The 18,762-nt window shown below is 40.9% G+C and overlaps 1 protein-coding gene across 1 annotated transcript; it reads right to left on the bottom strand.

Moving 5' to 3' along the window:
- Positions 1-17,185: 17,185 nt before the first annotated feature.
- LOC308260642 (large ribosomal subunit protein eL39-like) lies at positions 17,186-17,341 on the bottom strand (the record flags this gene model as incomplete). The annotated part of the gene is made up of 1 exon (XM_080692085.1): positions 17,186-17,341. One exon carries the CDS (start codon positions 17,339-17,341, stop codon positions 17,186-17,188), a length of 156 nt encoding a protein of 51 aa, XP_080548211.1.
- Between the last annotated feature and the right edge of the window lie 1,421 nt (positions 17,342-18,762).

Raw genomic sequence — 18,762 nt, 5'->3', positions numbered from 1 at the left:
GAAACAGGGTCTCACTAAGTTCCTGAGGCTGGCTTTCAACCTGTGATCCTCCTGTTTCATCTTCCCAAGAAGTGGGATTACAGACATGTATCACCATGCCCAGCTTCAAGTACATTAAAAAAAAAAAAAGACTCACAGAATAAAGGTAGGCTGAAATACATTAACTGTAAAGGGTCTTTGAGATAATGAGGCTCAAGATGATTTCTCTTTCCCCTACATTTTATTTATTTATTTATTTATTTATTTATTTATTATATTTTTTGTGGTACTGGGGGTGGAACCCAGAGGCTTTCTACCTCTGGCCTATACTCCCAGACCTATTTTATATTTTATTTGGAAACAGCATTTCACTAAGTTGCTGAGAGCCTCACTAAGTAGCTGAGGCTGGCTTCGAACCCGTGCGATCCTCCCGTGTCAGCCTCCTAAGTGCTGGGATCACAAGCGAGCGCCACCACGCCTGGCTTTTCCCCTACATTTTAACTAAAATATATGTTTCTATTATCTAGATCTGTCGCGTCCCTCGACCAGCGATTAAGACACGACACGAAGCTCTTCTTGCAAGCCGTTTATTCAGGATACTCGTAATGGCGGAATGGCGAAGATCTGCCTCGCGCAGGGCATTATAAACATTAACTCACCCAATCACTTCTTGCCACATCTCACTCACTCACTGGCTCACGCTCGTCAGGTCACCACCACGTCATGTGTTATGCAACCCTAGCCTCCAAATATGGAGTTGCTTCCTGCACAGCCATGTGCCTAATCAAGCTCAGAGGCAGGAAGCCGGCGCCATCTTTCAATGGCGGCTCACAACAATTCCCCCTTTTTGTTTTTATAGGCAACAGGTAAGAGCAGAGGTTTGACCCCTATTAATCACTGGCACCTTTTTCTAGGGACAGGTACTTGGGTGCCTAACCCGTGTGCAGTCAAGCGTACTCTTCCTGAGGACCAAACTTGTGCCCTCAGCTGCAGTGCTTTGCCTTGCAACCTGAGCCATTATGCCTTAGCTGCCACGAGCCAGGCTTGGGGTGATTGTCCTGCCTCGATAGCCACACAGGCCTGTATAAACATGGCTGTATTATGATTAAAACTTTGGCGAAGACGAGCAATGCACCAGACACAAAACAACACAGTCACAACCAATAATCCCATCAAGGCCCCAATCCAGCCCATTCCTTTAGATGATTCATGGCACGAGTTATCCAAGATGACAGTCCTTCAGCCAAACTGATGTCCACACGAGTCGAGTTGACGGTGACCACGGCAGTGCGTAATCTCTCTAGTTGGGTTTCAAATTCTCCCGTCCAGTTGCCTAAAAGATAAATTGACAACTCCCGAGACAGGTTAGCGGCTTTTGTAAAATTTTCATATTGAACGCTGGTAACACAGAGACCAGGATATCTCCATTCACATCCAAGCTGTGCAAGCTGCCATAATACCTCAACTTGTTCTTAATTTTGGTTAGATTACCAGCAGATTCCCCTGAGCTCCTAAGGGATTTCCATGCTCTAATAGCACAAAAATTTATTTGATTATAAACTTCCAAAGGAAGTCGGGTTTGGTTTTGGGCATGTAGCCCTTGTCCTAAAATCATATCTCGATCCCATTGAGGATTTCCAGCAAGAGCATTAGCAGCAGCCTGATCAGAGGCATATTCTATGTTAAAGGCCTTCCATTCCAAAAATTGTCCAGGGGTGAGGCATGCTCGTGTTAATCCATTCCAGTCCCCTGGCGTCATGCAGTTTCTAACCAGAGCTTCCACTTGGGCTAATGTAAAGGAAGCTGTGACCCCATACATGCGAACTGATTCTGCTAATGCCTTAATGACCTTAAAATCAAGGGGTTCATAAAAACAAGCACCCTGTGTATCTTGAAAAATAGGAAAGGCCAACGGGAGCTCAGTTCTAACACGTGACCAAACTTGAGGGCAAAAGGAATTATGAGATCCCTGAGTGGAGGATGGTAAGGATGGCGGTGGCCCAGGAGGAGGATCTTGTAAACCTGAGGGCATAGGAAAGTCCGGATCTAATTTAGGCAAACGAGATTTTTTCGAGGCTGAATGAATTGACACACAGGCCATTTGTTTCTTTAACGAACCCTTTTCTTCATCAGAAGAATCAGAAGAGGAGTCTGGCCCTTTAAATTCAGACAAATTCGGATAGAGTGAGGAACAGACAGGTTCCTTTGCTTCACTAACTGCCCGTTCTGACTTATGCTTTTCAGATTTCTGTTCTTTGAGTAACTCGAGGGCGGTTTGCCCTTCCTTAATAGCATCATCATATTTTTGATCTTTTAAACAACCTTTGACCAATTTCCAAATAGGTAGAACACAGGGATTAAGGCTTCCCTGTTGCTTGGCATATTCAAGATCTCGACCAAGCTTTTCCCAACTAGGAACTGTCAGGTTACCTGAGACAGCAAACCATGGAGCAGCTCTGTTACAATCATTTAAAAATTTCTCTAAAGTAGACTCTCTAAATTCTAAACTTCTAGAATAAAGTAGCTCCTGGAGAGCCAAAAAAATTGGATGAGACAGCGAAGCCCCCATCCCAAAACTAAGCTCAAAATGAAATTCAAAAATGGTCCGCCTTAATCGCGGCTTTACCTTCGCGTTCCCGCGTCTGCTTTAACCGCAATTCCACTTTCACTTTCCCGCGTCTGCTTTAACCGCAACTCCACTTTTCACTTTCCCGCGTCTGCTTGACCGCGGCTCTACTTCCACTTTCCCGCGTCTGCTTTAACCGCAACTCCACTTTTCACTTTCCCGCGTCTGCTTGACCGCGGCTCTACTTCCACTTTCCCGCGTCTGCTTTGATCGCAGCTCTACTGTCACTTTCCCGCGTCTGCTTTGATCGCAGCTCTACTGTCACTTTCCCGTCTGCTTTGATCGCAGCTCTACTGTCACTTTCCCGTCTGCTTTGATCGCAGCTCTACTGTCACTTTCCCGTCTGCTTTGATCGCAGCTCTACTGGATTTGCTCTCCCCTTATCCACAGGTGAGAGCGGTTACCCGCATTTTTCGCGGACCCCCCAACTTACCAGGGGACTTACCGGTGCACCTTCCCTGACGACAGCAAGTTCTGAGCTTCACGCACGGGAGCTGTTTTTTCCCCGTACGGGCCACCAGTTGTCGCGTCCCTCGACCAGCGATTAAGACACGACACGAAGCTCTTCTTGCAAGCCGTTTATTCAGGATACTCGTAATGGCGGAATGGCGAAGATCTGCCTCGCGCAGGGCATTATAAACATTAACTCACCCAATCACTTCTTGCCACATCTCACTCACTCACTGGCTCACGCTCGTCAGGTCACCACCACGTCATGTGTTATGCAACCCTAGCCTCCAAATATGGAGTTGCTTCCTGCACAGCCATGTGCCTAATCAAGCTCAGAGGCAGGAAGCCGGCGCCATCTTTCAATGGCGGCTCACAACATAGATCTAGATCTAGGTATATACCCCCGACCATAACCATGTATCACTTTTATAGCAGAAATAAAACATTCCACATGTTTATTGGAAAAATATTAAAAAATCAAAGAATGATGCAAAATAGCAATATGAGATTTCACCAAATAGTACAGAGCTAATTGCCAATAAGAAGGAGATTCTGCAAGAGGAAGTAACAATGAGTTGTAATTTTCTTTGTCTCCTTGAAGAGCCCTCTCTCTCTTCAAGGTTCTTTATACCAAACAAGAAAAATTCAACACCCTAATTATGCATAACACTATGTCTCAGGACAGCTGCTTGAAATAGTTTGGATTTTATTTGCTGGTTATCAGACAAACAAACAAACTCAAATGAAACTCAGGGGGGTCTTACTCTGCCTTTCTGCTTGATGTGCACTTCCTGTCTGTTTCTGAACCTGAGCATCTTTGCTCCCTACCACCCGGTCTTCTGGTTACTGGGGCATCCCTGGCCATGGCGTTCTCACTTGATAAATGTTTGTATAGTGAACGAGTGGATAAATGTAACCTTTCCGTCTCAGGATGTCCTTGTGTCCATCTTTCATTGTCACTTTCTCTGAGTTATGAAGCCAAATGACCAAGTGCTGAATAAATTCACCATGGCACTGGCTGGGTTTTTTTCCCCCCAGTAAATATCAAACCTTGCAGGACCTCAGCATTTGGCACTATTCCCAGTCTTCCCGTGATGACCTCCAAGGAAAGTGTGGGGCCACTTAATCTGGGGTGAGCCACTTTAGATCTGAAATAAGACCTACCTCACTTTTCAGGATTTGGGGTCAACATAGAATGTTCTTTTCCTGCTAGTTCGTCTTCCCATTTTAAAGGTTGACATATGATCTATGGGGTCAGACAGCCTGTGTGTAAATCTGGCTCTGACATTTTCCAGCTGAGTAATCTTGGGAATTTCAGTTTCTTCATATGTAAAATGGCAATAGCAGTGGTACTTCCTTTATGGGGTTGCTGAAACAGCAAATGGAATAATGTATGGAAAGTATATCTGTCCTAAAATGAGTGCTAAATAAATGTTAGTAATGATTACTTAACAAACAACTGTTGAGAGTATATTCCGGAGGTAGAAAGCCTCTGGGTTCCACCCCTAGTACCACCAAAAAGAAAAAAAAAAAAGAAGTAGCAATAAAAACTAGGGCAGTAAGGACTGAAAATGGGGGACATAGGAAGGCTGCACGTTCTAGTTGCTCCATGACTTGGAGTTGAACTGTTGCAGGAAAACTGGGACCCTGAAAACAGGAGACAGTGGCCAGAGTGGAAAGCAGGTTTCTTTATTCACTAGTGAAGGCTCAGAAAGCAAGAGCTTCAGGTGTGGACCATGAACAAAGAATGTGGAAGTTCTTTGTTCCCTTGGCACCCTAATTTTGGGAGGAGAGGGATAAGCACGAGATGTATTTTACCTAGCATAAACGAGATACAAAAGCAGATACTTCCTCCTCCACCTGTCTTGTTTCTTTTTTCCCTTCTCTGAACTTAATATTTTTTAAATAAGGTGCTCTTATTGGTGCATTATAGTCTCACATCATTGTGTAAATCATATTAACAGTGACATATATGCACACAGCACTTGGTGCCCCCCCACCTCCCCATTTCCCCACCTTCCCAATACAAAGTACTAAGATTGACATTGGTATATTTACATATGTACACGTAGTCGATGGTAGTGAATCTCAGTCTTCCCCCTACCCGTCCCTTAGTCCACCTCCCTGGCTCCACTGAGGTTTCTCCTCCATTATCTGGAGTCCCTCTGTTATCCCAATTACTCCCTAGCGTGCACTTATTAGAGAAAATATATGACCCTTCACTTTCTGTGACTGGCGTGTCTCAATGTTCTCAAGGTCCTTCCATTTTCTTGCAAATGACAGTTTTGTTTTTCTTTATTGCTGAATAGAATTCCATTGTGTGTATTCCCATAATTTTGTAATCCATTCATCTGCTGATGGACATCTAGGTTGGTTACATAATTTGTCTATTGTGAATTGTGCTGCTATGAACATGGGTAATCGTATATTACTGTAGTTCTCTGATTTCGACCCCTTTGGAAAGATGACCCAGTAGTGGTATGGCTGGATCATAGGGTGGGTCCATTACAGTTTTCTGAAGAATCTCCACCCTGATCTCCATAGCGGCTGAACTAGTTTGCAATCCCACCAGAAGTGTAGAAGAGTTCCTGTTTCCCTACATCCTTGCCAGCATTTGTTGTTATTTGGCTTCTTTATGCTTGCCACTCTGATTGGGATTAGATGGAATCTCAGCATAGTTTTGATTTGCATCTGCCTGATTGCTAATGATGTTGAATTTTTTTTTTTTTGTGTGTGTGTGGTGCTAGGGACAGAACCCAGAGGCATTCTACCTTCAGCTTACACTCCCAGACCTATTTTTTATTTTATTTGGAAACAGGGTCTCACTAAGTTGCTAAGCACCTCACTAAGTAGCTGAGGCTGGCTTTGAACCTATGCAATCCTACTGTCTCAGCTTCCCAAGTACTGGGATTACAAGTGTGCGCCACCATGCCCAGCTTATTCTTTATTTTTGAAACAGGGTCTCACTAAATATTTCCATTTTTCTGCATATGGTTAACCAGTTTTGCCAACGCCATTTGTTGAACAGGCTATCTTTTTTTCCCCAGTGTATATTTTTGACCTCTTTGTCAAAAATCAATTGGCTGTAAGTGTGTAGATTTGTTTCTGAGACTTCTATTCTGCTCCATTGGTCTATGTATCTGTTTTTGTGCCAGTACCATGCTGTTTTTTTTTTTTATCACTATGGCTTTTTAGTATAAAGTCAGATATTGTGATTCCTCCTGTATGGTTTTTGTTGCTGAGAACTACTTTGGCTATTCTCTCTCTCTCTCTCTCTTTTTTTTTTTTTTTTGGTTGGTCTAAATGAATTTAAGGACTGATTTTTCTATGTCTATGAGGAATAATCTTGGTAATTTAATGGGTATTGCATTGACTCTGTAGATCACTTTTGGAAGTATGGCCATTTTGATGATATTTATTCTGTCAACCCATGAACATGGAAGATCTTTTCATCTTCTAAGGTCTTTTTCAATTTCTTTTTTTCACTGTTTTATAATTTTCTTTGTAGTGGTCTTTTACCTCCTTGATTAAGTTTATTCCTAAGTATTTTATTTTTTGTGAGAAATCCTGAGTTGGAAGGGTTCTCTGGATTTCTTTTTTGGTGGATTTATGGTTGGTGTACAGAAAAGCTTCTGATTTTTATTTTATTTATTTATTTTTTTTTTTGTGGTACTGGGGGTGGAACCCAGGGGCTTTTCTACCTCTGGGCTATACTCCCAGACCTATTTAATTAATTAATTAATTAATTAATTAATTTTTATTCGTTTATTCATTTATTTATTTATTTTTGGTGGTACTGGGGTTCCTGGAAGCCCTTATACGCCCGGGCTACACTCCCAGACCTATTTTATATATTTTTATTTGGAAACAGGGTCTCATAAGCCAGCGAGGCTGGCTCTGAACCAGCACGATCCTCCTGTCTCCGCCTCCCAAGCGTGGGGATTACAAGCTTGCGCCACTACACCCAGCTATTTTATTTTATTTGTTTGTGGGTCTGGGGATGGAACCCAGAGGCATTTGACATCTGAGCTACACATCCTGCCCAATTTTTTATTCTTTTTTTATGATTAAACTTTATTTATTTATTTATTTATATTTTTTATTTTTTTAAATTTTTTTATTGGTTCATTATATTCATACAACTTATTGGGGTAAAAATCTTGTGTGTACAAACATGTACTCATCGCTGATTTAACCCCTACCCAAATCCCACCCCATTCCCTCCCCGTCCCTCCCTCCCTTGCTTGGCTTAGTGATTGACTTCGATATGTTTAAGTACATTGTGAGCTTTAGAGATTTTCCTCTTCCCACCTCCTTTCTCAGGTTGTCTTGTTTGCTCCTCTTTTCTCCCTAACTCTCACATATTAGGGGAAGCATCTGATTTCTTATTGTTTGTGCCTGACTAATCTCACTTAGCATAATGTCCTCCAGTTCCATCCATTTCCCTGAAAATGATGTAATTGAGTTTTTTTTTGATGGCTGAGTAAAATTTCATTGTGTACATATCCCACAGTTTTGTAATCCATTCATCTGTTGATGGACATCTTGGCTGGTTCCATAGTTTGGCTATGGTGAATTGTGCAGCTATGAACATAGATACACATGCATTAGTTTGGTAGTTTGGTTTCTTTTCTTTTGGGTAGATAACCAACAGTGGTATTGCTGGATCAAATGGTAGATTTGTTCCCATTCTTCTGAGGATTCTCCATACTGTTTTCCAAAGTGGTTGCACTAATTTGCAATCCCACCAACAATGTCTTAGAGTTCCCACTTCTCCACATCCTCGCCAGCATCTGTTGTTGTTCGTGTTTTGAATGATTGCCATTCTAGTTGGAGTTAGGTGAAATCTCAGGGTAGTTTTGATTTGCATCTCTCTGATTGCCAGTGATGTTGAGCATTTTTTCATGCATTTATTGGCCATTTGAATTTCTTCTTTTGTGAAGTGTCTATTTAGTTCATTTGCCCATTTTGTTATTGGATGCTTTGTTTTCTTAGTGTTGAGTTTCTTGAGTTCTCTGTATATTCTAGATATTAGTCCTCTATCAGTGGTGTAGGTGGCAAAAATCTTCTCCCATTCTGTTGGCTCTCGATTGAGATTCTTGATAGTTTCCTTTGCTGAACAGAAGCTCTTCAGTTTCATGCAATCCCATGTATTGATTCTCCTTTTAATTTGTTGTGCCTTTGGGGTCTTGTTGAGGAAATGTTTGTCTGTGCCTATGTGTTGTAGTGTTGGACCTATGCCCTCTTCAAGGAGCTTCAAAGTCTCTGGTTTAATTTCCAAGTCTTTGATCCATCGTGAGTTGACTTTTGAACAGGGTGAAAAAGTGGGATTAACATCCAATTTTCTGCATATGGTTAACCAGTTTTGCCAACACCATTTGTTGAAGAGGCTATCTTTTTTCCAGTGTATGTTTTTGGCCCCTTTGTCAAAAATCAATTGGCTGAAAGTGTGTGGACTTGTTTCTGGGTCTTCTATTCTGCTCCATTGGTCTATATATCTGTTCTTTTGCCAGTGCCATGCTGTTTTTATTACAATGGCTTTGTAGTATAGTTTAAAGTCAGGTATTGTGATTCCTCCTGCGTGGTTTTTGTTGCTGAGAACTACCTTGGCTATTCTGGGCTTTTTGTTATTCCAGATAAATTTAAGGACTGATTTTTCTATGTCTGTGAGGAATGATCTTGGTAGTTTAATGGGCATTGCATTAAATCTGTAGATCACTTTTGGGAGGATGGCCATTTTAATGATATTTATTCTGCCAATCCATGAACATGGAAGATCTTTCCATCTTCTAAGATCTTCTTCAATTTCTTTTTTCAGTGTTTTATAATTTTCTTTGTAGAGATCTTTTACCTCCTTGGTCAAGTTTATTCCTAGGTATTTTATATTTTTGTGGGAGATCCTGAGTGGAAGTGTTTTCTGAATTTCTTTTTCAGTGGATTTATGGTTGGTGTACAGGAAAGCTTCTGATTTTTGAAGATTGATTTTGTATCCAGATACCTTGCTGAATTTGTTGATCAGTTCTATAAGCCTTTTGGTTGAGTTTGTTGGGTTTTCTAAATATAGTATCATGTCATCTGCAAATAGTGAAAGTTTGAGTTCTACTTTTCCTATTTGTACTCCTTTGATTTCCTTTTCTTGCCTTATTGCTCTGGCTAGAGTCTCTAGTACTATATTGAAGAGAAGTGGTGATAGTGGACATCCTTGTCTCGTTCCAGTTTTTAGGGGGAATTCTTGAAGTTTTTCCCCATTTAATATGATGTTGGCAGTGGGCTTATTGTAGATTGCCTTAATAATGTTGAGATATGTTCCTTCTATTCCAATTCTCTGCAGTGTTTTTATCATAAATGGATGTTGAATTTTATCAAATGCTTTTTCAGCATCTATTGAGATGATCATGTGGTTTTTGTCTTTGATTCTGTTTATATGATGAATTACATAGATTGATTTTCGTATATTGAACCAGCCTTGCATCCCTGGGATGAACCCTACCTGGTTATGGTGAATGATTTTCTTGATGTGGTTTTGAATGCGTGTTGCTAGTATTTTGTTTAATAGTTTTGCATCCAAGTTCATCAGAGATATAGGCCTGTAGTTTTCCTTCCTTGAACTGTCTTTATTCGGTTTGGGTATTAGTGTGATGTTGGCTTCATAGAATGTATTTGGGAGAGTCCCGGTTTTTTCTATTTCCCGAAATAGTTTGAGTAGTATTGGGATTAGTTCTTCTATAAAGTTTTTATAGAATTCACTTGGGAAACCATCTGGTCCTGGGCTTTTCTTTGATGGTAAGCTCTTTATTGCTGTTTCAATCTCTTTGATTGTTATTGGTTGGTTTAAGTGTTCTATATCTTCTTGACTCAGTTTAGGAAGGTTGTATTTATCTAGGAAGTTGTCGATTTCCTCCAGATTTTCCATTTTGTTGGAGTATAGTTTTTCAAAGTAGTTTCTGATAATCCTCTGGATTTCAACGCTGTCAGTAGTAATGTCTCCTTTTTCATCCCTTATCTTCATAATTTGGGTTGATTCTCTCTTTTTTTTAGTTAGGTTGGCTAGTGGTTTATCAATCTTCTTAATTTTTTCAAGAAACCAGCTTTTGGTTTTATTGATTTTCTGTATTTTTTTATTCTCTATTTCATTAATTTCTGCTCTAATTTTAATAATTTCCTGTCTTCTGCTGGTTTTGGGGTTCAATTTTTCCTGCTTTTCAAGGGCTTTGAGGTGTGTCATAAGGCTATTTATTTGAAGATTTTCTGTTTTTCTTATGTGAGCACTCAGTGCTATAAATTTTCCTCTTAATACTGCCTTCAAAGTGTCCCAGAGGTTTTGATATGTTGTTTCTTTATTTTCATTTGTTTCTAGAAATTTTTTGATTTCACCTCTTACATCTTCTATGACCCATTCTTCATTCAGAAGTGTGGTGTTCAGTCTCCACATGTTTATGTTGTTTCTCTGGGTCTTCTTATAGTTGATTTCTAGTTTCATTCCATTATGGTCTGAAATGACACAGGGAAGTATGTAACATTTTTTAAATTTGCTAGTGCTCATTTTGTGTCCCAGGATGTGATCTATTTTGGAGAAGGTTCCGTGAGCAGCTGAGAAAAATGTAAACTCTGCTGTAGTTGGGTGAAATATTCTATATGTGTCCAACAGGTCCATTTGGTTAATGGTGTTCTTTAGTTTTGAGACATCTTTACTGACCCTTTGTCTGGAAGATCGGTCTAGTATTGTGAGAGGTGTGTTGAAGTCTCCCAGTATTATTGTGTTGGGATTTATGTGTGACTTCATGTCACAAAGAGTTTGATTTATGAAAGTAGCTGCCCCTATGTTTGGGGCATAGATGTTGATTATTGTTATTTCCTCTTGCTGGACTATTCCTTTTACCAGTAAAATGTGACCTTCTTTGTCCCTTCTAATAAGTTTGGGTTTGAAGTCTAACTTGTCTGATATCATAGTTGCTACTCCTGCTTGTCTTCGAGTACCATTAGCATGGATTACCTTGCTCCAGCCCTTTACCTTGAGTTTGTTCCTATCTTTACTTGTGTGTTTCTTGTAAGCAGCAGATGGATGGATTCTGGCTTTTAATCCATTTTGCCACTTTATGTCTTTTTATTGGGGAGTTGAGGCCGTTTACATTCAGTGTGATTATAGAGAGATAATTTTTAATTCCCAACATGTTAAGATCTTATTTCTGTTTGAGATACTGTTTGTTCTTCTTTGCTTAGTTGTCTGCTGGATGGGAATTCTTGTTTCTTTGGTTCTGGCGTGTATTACCCATTTCCTCTTTGCAGTTAATCTCCTTGAGTATTTTCTCTAGCGCTGGTTTTGAAGACATAAATTCCTTCAGTTGCTGTTTGTCACGGAAGCTTCTTATTTCCCCATCTAATTTGATGGATAGTTTTGCTGGGTAGGAAATTTTTGGCTGGAAGTTGTTTTCTTTCAGAGTTTGGAATATGTTACTCCATGCCCTTCTGGCTTTCATAACTTGGTTTGGGAAGTCTAGAGTGATTCTAATTGGTTTGCCTCTGTATGTCACGTGGCCTTTTGTTTTTGTTGCCTTTAAAATTCTCTCCTTGGCTTCCACATTGGTCATTTTGACAATTATGTGGCGTGGGGATCCTCTTCTCTGATCCTGTCTAAAGGGAGTTCTATAAGTTTCCTGGACCTGTGTATCAACCTCTTGCTCTATGTTTGGAAAATTTTCTGCTATTACTTCCTTGAAGAGATTGTTGATCCCTTTGGTTTCACCTTCTTTTCCCTCCTCTATTCCAATTATTCTTAGGTTAGCTCTCTTGAAATGGGCCCATATTTCTTTAATGTCAGATTCCTGCTGTTGGTTTTTTTTTTTCTAAATTAGAAACTATACGTTCATTTTTGGAATGATCATCTTCAAGAAGTGAGATTCTACTCTCCATGTGGTCTAATCTGTTGTTTATACTTTGAATTGAGGACTTTACTTCATTAATTGCATCCTTTATCTTTTTTTGACTCTCTCTAAATTCTTTTCGAAAGTCCTCTATTATTTCTAAAGTTATTTTCCTAATTTTATCTTCTAGAGATCTTTGGACTTCTGTGTTATCAGATTCTGATGTTGTGGGGTTGTGGGCATTCACTGCTCCATTGTTATTTCTCTTTCCCATGATTTTGGAAGTTTGCGCCTTCTCTGGGTTCTTCCCTGAGTCACTACGAGTTCACTTAAGATGCTCTGGATCTCGAGTCTGTGGTATCTCAGTCACCACTACTCCTTTACTGGGTTGTATCACAAAGTCTCAGACCCAGGGAGTCAATCAAGGTTGCTTAGATCGTGGGGGGTGCCAAGTTGGGGGTTCTCCAGCAGGAAGTTGTGACTATGGTATGATATCTCTGCCACTGCCACTCCCCCACCGGGCTGCACTGCTAAAATCTCCGACCCAGGGAGACTATCTGCGCAAGTCCCTGGGAGTGCAGTACTGGGATTTCTCCCCTAGGGGCCGCAATTTGACTCACGGTTGTTAAGTGTGCTGATGGAGCTGTAGTGAACTCGGTGGATTCGCTGCTGCCGCCACTGGCAATATGGCACCACTGCCACGCCCTCGGCCGTGATGCGTCATATTTCTTATCGGGTTTTGAGCTCTGCTCTGAGTCCTTGCCAGTTGTGCTGTGCCCGGCCCTTGGGAGCTTTAGATGTTCCCTGCACCAACAAAACTGCTGACTGCTGCCCGGCTGTTCAGCACCTGCTCACCTCGGCTCGCTGTCCACCTCTCCTCTCAGGCGCCTGGTGGCTGGTTGAGTGGATTGGTCTAGGGCCGTCCGGTGAACTCGCTGCTGCCGCCAGCAGTAAGATGCTGCTTCTGCATCCTAGGCTGTGAGGCCAGAGTACCTCCTCTCTTGATTTGAGCTCTGTTTTGAGTCTCCCTCCTCTCTGGAGCCTGGTGCTGCTAGGGGAGATGTAGGCCACGCCGCTCCGGCTGCTCTGCACTGCGGGTCTGGCCACTCCGGCCGTTCCGGATGTTCCGCGACGCGGCTCTGGCTGCTCCGGCTGTTCTGGCCGCTCCGCTCCAGCTGCTCTGGCCGCTCTGCTCGGCTGCTCTGGCCGCTCCACTCCGCGGCTCCGGCCACTCCGCGCCTCGGCTCTGGCCAATCCACCAATTTTTTATTCTTTATTTTGAAACAGGGTCTCACTGAGTTGTGGAGGGCCTCACTAAGTAGCTGAGGCTGTCTGCGAACCGCGATCCTCAGATCACAGCCTCCCAAATTCTAGGATTACAAGCATGCGCCACCATGCCTGGCATCCCAGACCTATTTTATACTTTATTTGGAAACAAGGGTCTCACTAAGTTGCTGAGATCCTCACTAAGTAGCAGAGGCTGGCTTTGAACCTGTGTGATCCTCCTGTCTCAGCCTCCCAAGTGCTGGGATTACAAGCGTGCACCACCATGCTCAGCTAGCTACTGATTTTTTAAAAATTAATTTTGTAGCTGGGCGTGGTGGCGCACGCTTGTAATCCCCGCGCTTGGGAGGCTGAGACAGGAGGATCGCGCAGGTTCGAAGCTAGCCCCGCGCGCTGGCTTAGGAGACCCTGTTTCCAAATAAAAATGCAAAAATAGGTTTGGGAGTGTAGCCTGGAGGTAGAAGGGCTTCCAGGAACCCCAGTACCACCAAAAAAAAAATTAATTTTGTATCCAGACACTTTTCTGACTTGGTTGATCAGTTCTATATGCCTTTTGGTTGAGATTGTTGAGTCTTCTTAGTATCATGTCATCTGCAAATAGTGAAAATTTGAGTTCTTTTCCTATTGATTTCTTTTTCTTGCCTTATTGCTTTGGCTAGAGTCTCAAGTACTATTTTAAAGAGAAGTGGTGATAATGGACATCTTAGTCTTGTTCCTGTTTTTAGGGGAAATTCCTGAAGTTTTTCCCCATTTAATATGATGTTGGCTGTGGGCCTGTTGTAGATTGCCTTTATTGTGTTGAGGTATGTTCCTTCTATTCCGATTCTCTGCAGTACTTTTAGCATAAATGGGTGTTGGGTTTTATTAAATGCTTTTTCAGCGTCTATTGAAATGATTATGTTGTTTTTGTCTTTGGTTCTGTTTATATGATAAATTACATGGATTGATTTTTGTATGTTGAACCACCTTGCATCCCTGAGATGAACCCCACCTGGTCATGGTGTGTGATTTTCTTGATGTGGTTTTGAATGCATGTTGCAAGTATTTTGTTTAGCAGTTTTGCATCCAAGTTCATCAAAGCTATATGCCTGTAGTTTTCCTTCCTTTAGCGGTCTTTATTTGGTTTTCGTATTAATGTAATGTTGGCTTTATAGAATGTATTTGGGAGAGTCCCATTTTTTTCTATTTCACGAAATAGATTGAGGAGCACAGGATTAGCTCTTCTATAAAGGTTTTATAAAATTAACTTGGGAAACCATCTGGTCCTGGGCTTTTCTTTGATGGTAGGCTCTTTATTGCTGCCTCAATCTCTGATTACTATTGGTTGGTTTAAATTTTTTATATTTTCTTGACTCAGTTTAGGCAGGTTATATTTACCTAGAAAGTTGTCAATTTCCTCCAGATTTTCCATTTTGTTTGAGTATAGTTTTTCAAAGTAGTTTCTGATAATCCTCTGGATTTCTACACTGTCAGTAGTGATATCTCCTTTATCATCTCTTCGTAATTTGGGTTGATTCTCTCTTTTTTTGGTTAGATTGGCTAGTAGTTCATCTATCTTGTTAATTTTTTCAAGGAACCCTGGGGCTTTTCTACCCCCGGGATATACTCCCAAACCTATTTTTTATACTTTATTTGGAAACAGGGTCTCATTAGTTGCTGAAACCCTCACTAAGTAGATGAGGCTGGCTTTGAACCTGTGCAATCCTCCTGTCTCAGCCTCCCAAGTGCTGGGATTACAAGTGTGCACCACCATGCCTGGCTCTGTATTATTTTTTTAATTCTCTACTTTGTGGTTTCTGCTCTAATTTTAATAATTTCCTGTCTTCTACTGGCTTTGGGATTAGATTGTTCCTGTTTTACAAGGACTTTGAGGTATATCATTAGGTTATTAATTTGGTGATTTTCTGTTCTTATGTGAGCACTCAGTGCTTTGAATTTTCCTCTTAATACTGCCTTCAAAGTGTCCCAGAAGTTTTGATATGTTGTGTCTCTATTTTCATTTGTTTCTAGAAATTTCTTGATTTTACCCCTTACTTCTATGATCCATTCTTCTTTCATCTGTGTAGTGTTCAGTCTTCACATGTTTATGTGGTTTCTCTGGATCTTATACTTGATTTCTAGTTTCATTCCATTATGGTCTAAAATGATACTGGGAAGTATGTCACATTTTTTGAATTTGCTAGTGCTCACTTTGTGGTCTAGGATGTGATCTATTTTGGAGAAAGTTCTGTGAGCAGCTGAGAAAAGTTTAAACTCTGGTGTAGTTGGGTGGAATATTCTATATGTGTCTAAAAGGTTCATTTGATTAATGGTATTCTATTTTTTTTGGGGGGGGCGGTCTGGGGATGGAACCCAGGGGCATTCTACCTCCGAGCTACACCCCCTGCCCTGTTTTTTATTCTTTATTTTGAAAGAGGGTCTCACTAAGTTCCGGAGAGCCTCACTAAGTAGCTGAGGCTGTCCACTAACCGCGATCCTCCAGTCTCAGCCTCCCCAATGCTGGGATTACAAGTGTGCGCCACCATGCCCGGCTTTGATTAATCGTATTTAGGTCTGAAGCATCTTTACTCACCTTTTGTCTAGAATATCAGTCTAATGGTGTAAGAGGAATATTGAAGTCTCTCAGTATTATTGTATTGAGATTTATGTATGACTTAATATGACAAAGAATTTGTTTTATGAAAGTAACTGCATCTATGTTTGGGGCATAAATCTTGACTTTGGATTTTTTCTCTTGTTGGATTGTTCCTTTTACCACTAAAAATGACCATCTGTATCTCTTCTAATAAGCTTGGACTTGAAGTCTAACTTGTCTGATATCATAGTTGCTACTCTTGCTTGTCTCGAGTTCCATTGGCATGGATTATCTCGCTCCAGCCCTTTACCTTAAGTTTGTTGCCATCTTTACTTGTATGTTTTTTTTAGGCAGCAGATGGATGGATTTTTTTTTTTTTTTTTTTTTTTTGCGGGTCTGGGGATGGAACCCAGGGGCATTTGGAAACCGGGTCTCACTGCGTTGCAGAGGGCCTCACTAAGTAGCTGAGGCTGTTGGTGAACCGCGATCCTACAGTCTCAGCCTCCCAAATGCTGGGATTACAAGCGTGCGCCACTACGCCCGGCTGGATTCTGGGTTGTAATCCATTTTGTCACTTTATGTCTTTTTGTTGGTGAGTTGAGGCGATTTAAGTTCAATATGATTATTGACAAGTGATTTTTTTTTTTTTTGTACTGGAGGTGGAACCAAAAGGCTTTCTACCTTCGGGCTATACTCCCAGACCTATTTTATATTTTTTTGGAAACAGGGTCTCACTAAGTTGCTGAGAGCCTCACTCAGTAGCTGAGGCTGGCTTCGAACCTGTGCGATCTTCCTCTCTCAGCCTCCCAAGTGCGGGGATTACAAGTGTGTGCCACCATACCCAGCTTGACAAATGATTTTTAATTCCTAACATATTGAGATTTAACTTCTGCTTGAGGTAGTGTTTGTTCTTCTTTGTTTAGTTGTTTGCTATATGGAAGTTCTTGTTTCTCTTGTTCTGGTGTGTATTATTTCTTCTTGGCAATTAATCTCTGAGTATTTATCTAGTGCTGGCTTTGAAGACATAAATTGCTTCAGCTTCTGTTTGTCTTGGAAGATTTATATTTTCCCATCTAATTTGAGAGATAGTTTTGTTGGGTAGGAAATTTTTGGCTGTAAGTTGTTTTCTTTCAGAGTTTGGAATACCCTACTCTAGGCCCTTCTGGCTTTCATGACTTAGTTTGGGAAGTCTGGAGTGATTCTAATTGGTTTGCCTCTGAATGTCACTTGGTCTTTTTTTTTTTTTTAAAGTTTTCACATATTTATTCTGAAAAAAAAAACAAAAAACAAAAACAAGCCCAATACTATGCATCTTTCATCGCTGGAGATCAGATTCATTTTCAGCCTGATGCAGCAAGATGATCACGTCCTTGATTCAGCATAAATATGTGCCATCTCAGGTCTAATTCTTTAAAGACCCAGCTTGGTTCTCCTCCAGTGTCTCCTCTTGGAGTTGTACCTGATTTTATTACCAGTTTTCATCCGAATCCACTGGGGAATGGGACGATTTTGCTTTTGTTTCTTGACCAGGAATCGCTTGATCCTGAAAGTCTTGTGTGAAGACATCGCGAGGAAGCAAGTCAGGAGCCCGAACCACGATGGCGAAGAAAAGGCGAAGAGCGGTCTTTTGTTTTTGTTGCCTTTAAGATTCTCTCCTTGGCTTCTACATTGGTTAATTTGATTATTATGTAGCATGGAGAACTTTTTCTCTGATCTTGTCTAAAGGGGGTTCTATAAGTTTCCTGTTAATGTGTATCAACCTCTTGCTCTATGTTTGAAAAATTTTCTGATAATACTTCTTTGAAAAGATTGTTGATCCCTTTGGTTTCACCTTCCCCCCCCTCCTCTATGCCAATTATTCTTAGGTTAGCTCTTTTAAAATTGGCCCATCTTTCTTCAATGTCCAATTCATGATGTCAAATTGTTTTTTCTAAGTTATAAACTATGCATTTGTTTTTGGAGTGATCATCTTCCAGGAGTGAGATTCTATTCTCCATATGGTCTAATTGATTGTTTATAGTTTGAATCGGTGCCTTCACTTTAATGATTGCCTCCTTTCTTTCAGACTCGCTCTAAATTATTTTTGGAAGACCTGTATTATTTCTAGTTACATTCCTGATTTGATCTTCTGGAGATCTCTGCAATTCTGTGTTGTCAGGTTCCGTTACTGTGGTGTTGTAGGAGCTCATTGCTTCCTTGTTATTCCTCCTTCTCATGATTTCAGAAGTTTGTATTTGTTGCGTTTGATAGATTTCTCTCAGTCTCCAGGTGTCAGCTGGTAAATCCAAGGGCAAGTTGTATTGTATTCAACAGTGAAGGTTGAGTGAGGAGGGAAGTGAAGTTGTAAATGGAAGAATATGGTAAAGCCTCAGATAGGATTTATCAGAATGAAAGTATGAGTTTGGTAAGGTAGTATATACTAGGGATTAAAGATAGTGAAAATGTTGCAGTATTGTAGTAACCAATGTTGAATTTCTGGTATAGTAATATGAAGTGGATTTAATACAAGAAAACGAAGCGAGAAGAGAGAGAAGAAAAGAAAAAGATAAAAAAGGGATAGAAGAGAGTAGGTACGTACAAGGTTAGAAGCTTGGGAGAGGGTTTGGGAAGAGGGTTAAAAAAACAGGCATACACACTCACACACAGAGCAAAGAACAAAAAAACAAAACAATCCCAACAACAGATTAATGCAATTCTACAAATAAATGATTATTCAGCAGACAGCGCCTCTGCAGTCTCTCTCCATTCAGATACCAAGTGCCACCAGCACCTTTCATGCTGTAAGCCTGGTTTTCTGGTCTTTCTCAGTCTATGAGATGGTCAGTATCAATGGGACTGGATCTAGTGTTAAGTGTACGTCACTCTACACAGTCCATAGGTGGCATATACCTATGAGGCCAAACTCAATGTAAGAGTCTCTGTTCTCCACAGCTAGGGCTAGGCTGGTCTCACTTCTCCCTGTTCAGCACAATTGGGTGGTCTGTGGT

The sequence above is a fragment of the Muscardinus avellanarius genome (assembly GCF_963383645.1).
Source record: "Muscardinus avellanarius genome assembly, chromosome: 3".
Classification (NCBI taxonomy): Eukaryota; Metazoa; Chordata; class Mammalia; order Rodentia; family Gliridae; genus Muscardinus; species Muscardinus avellanarius.
This window is presented reverse-complemented; position numbering and strand designations above follow the sequence as displayed.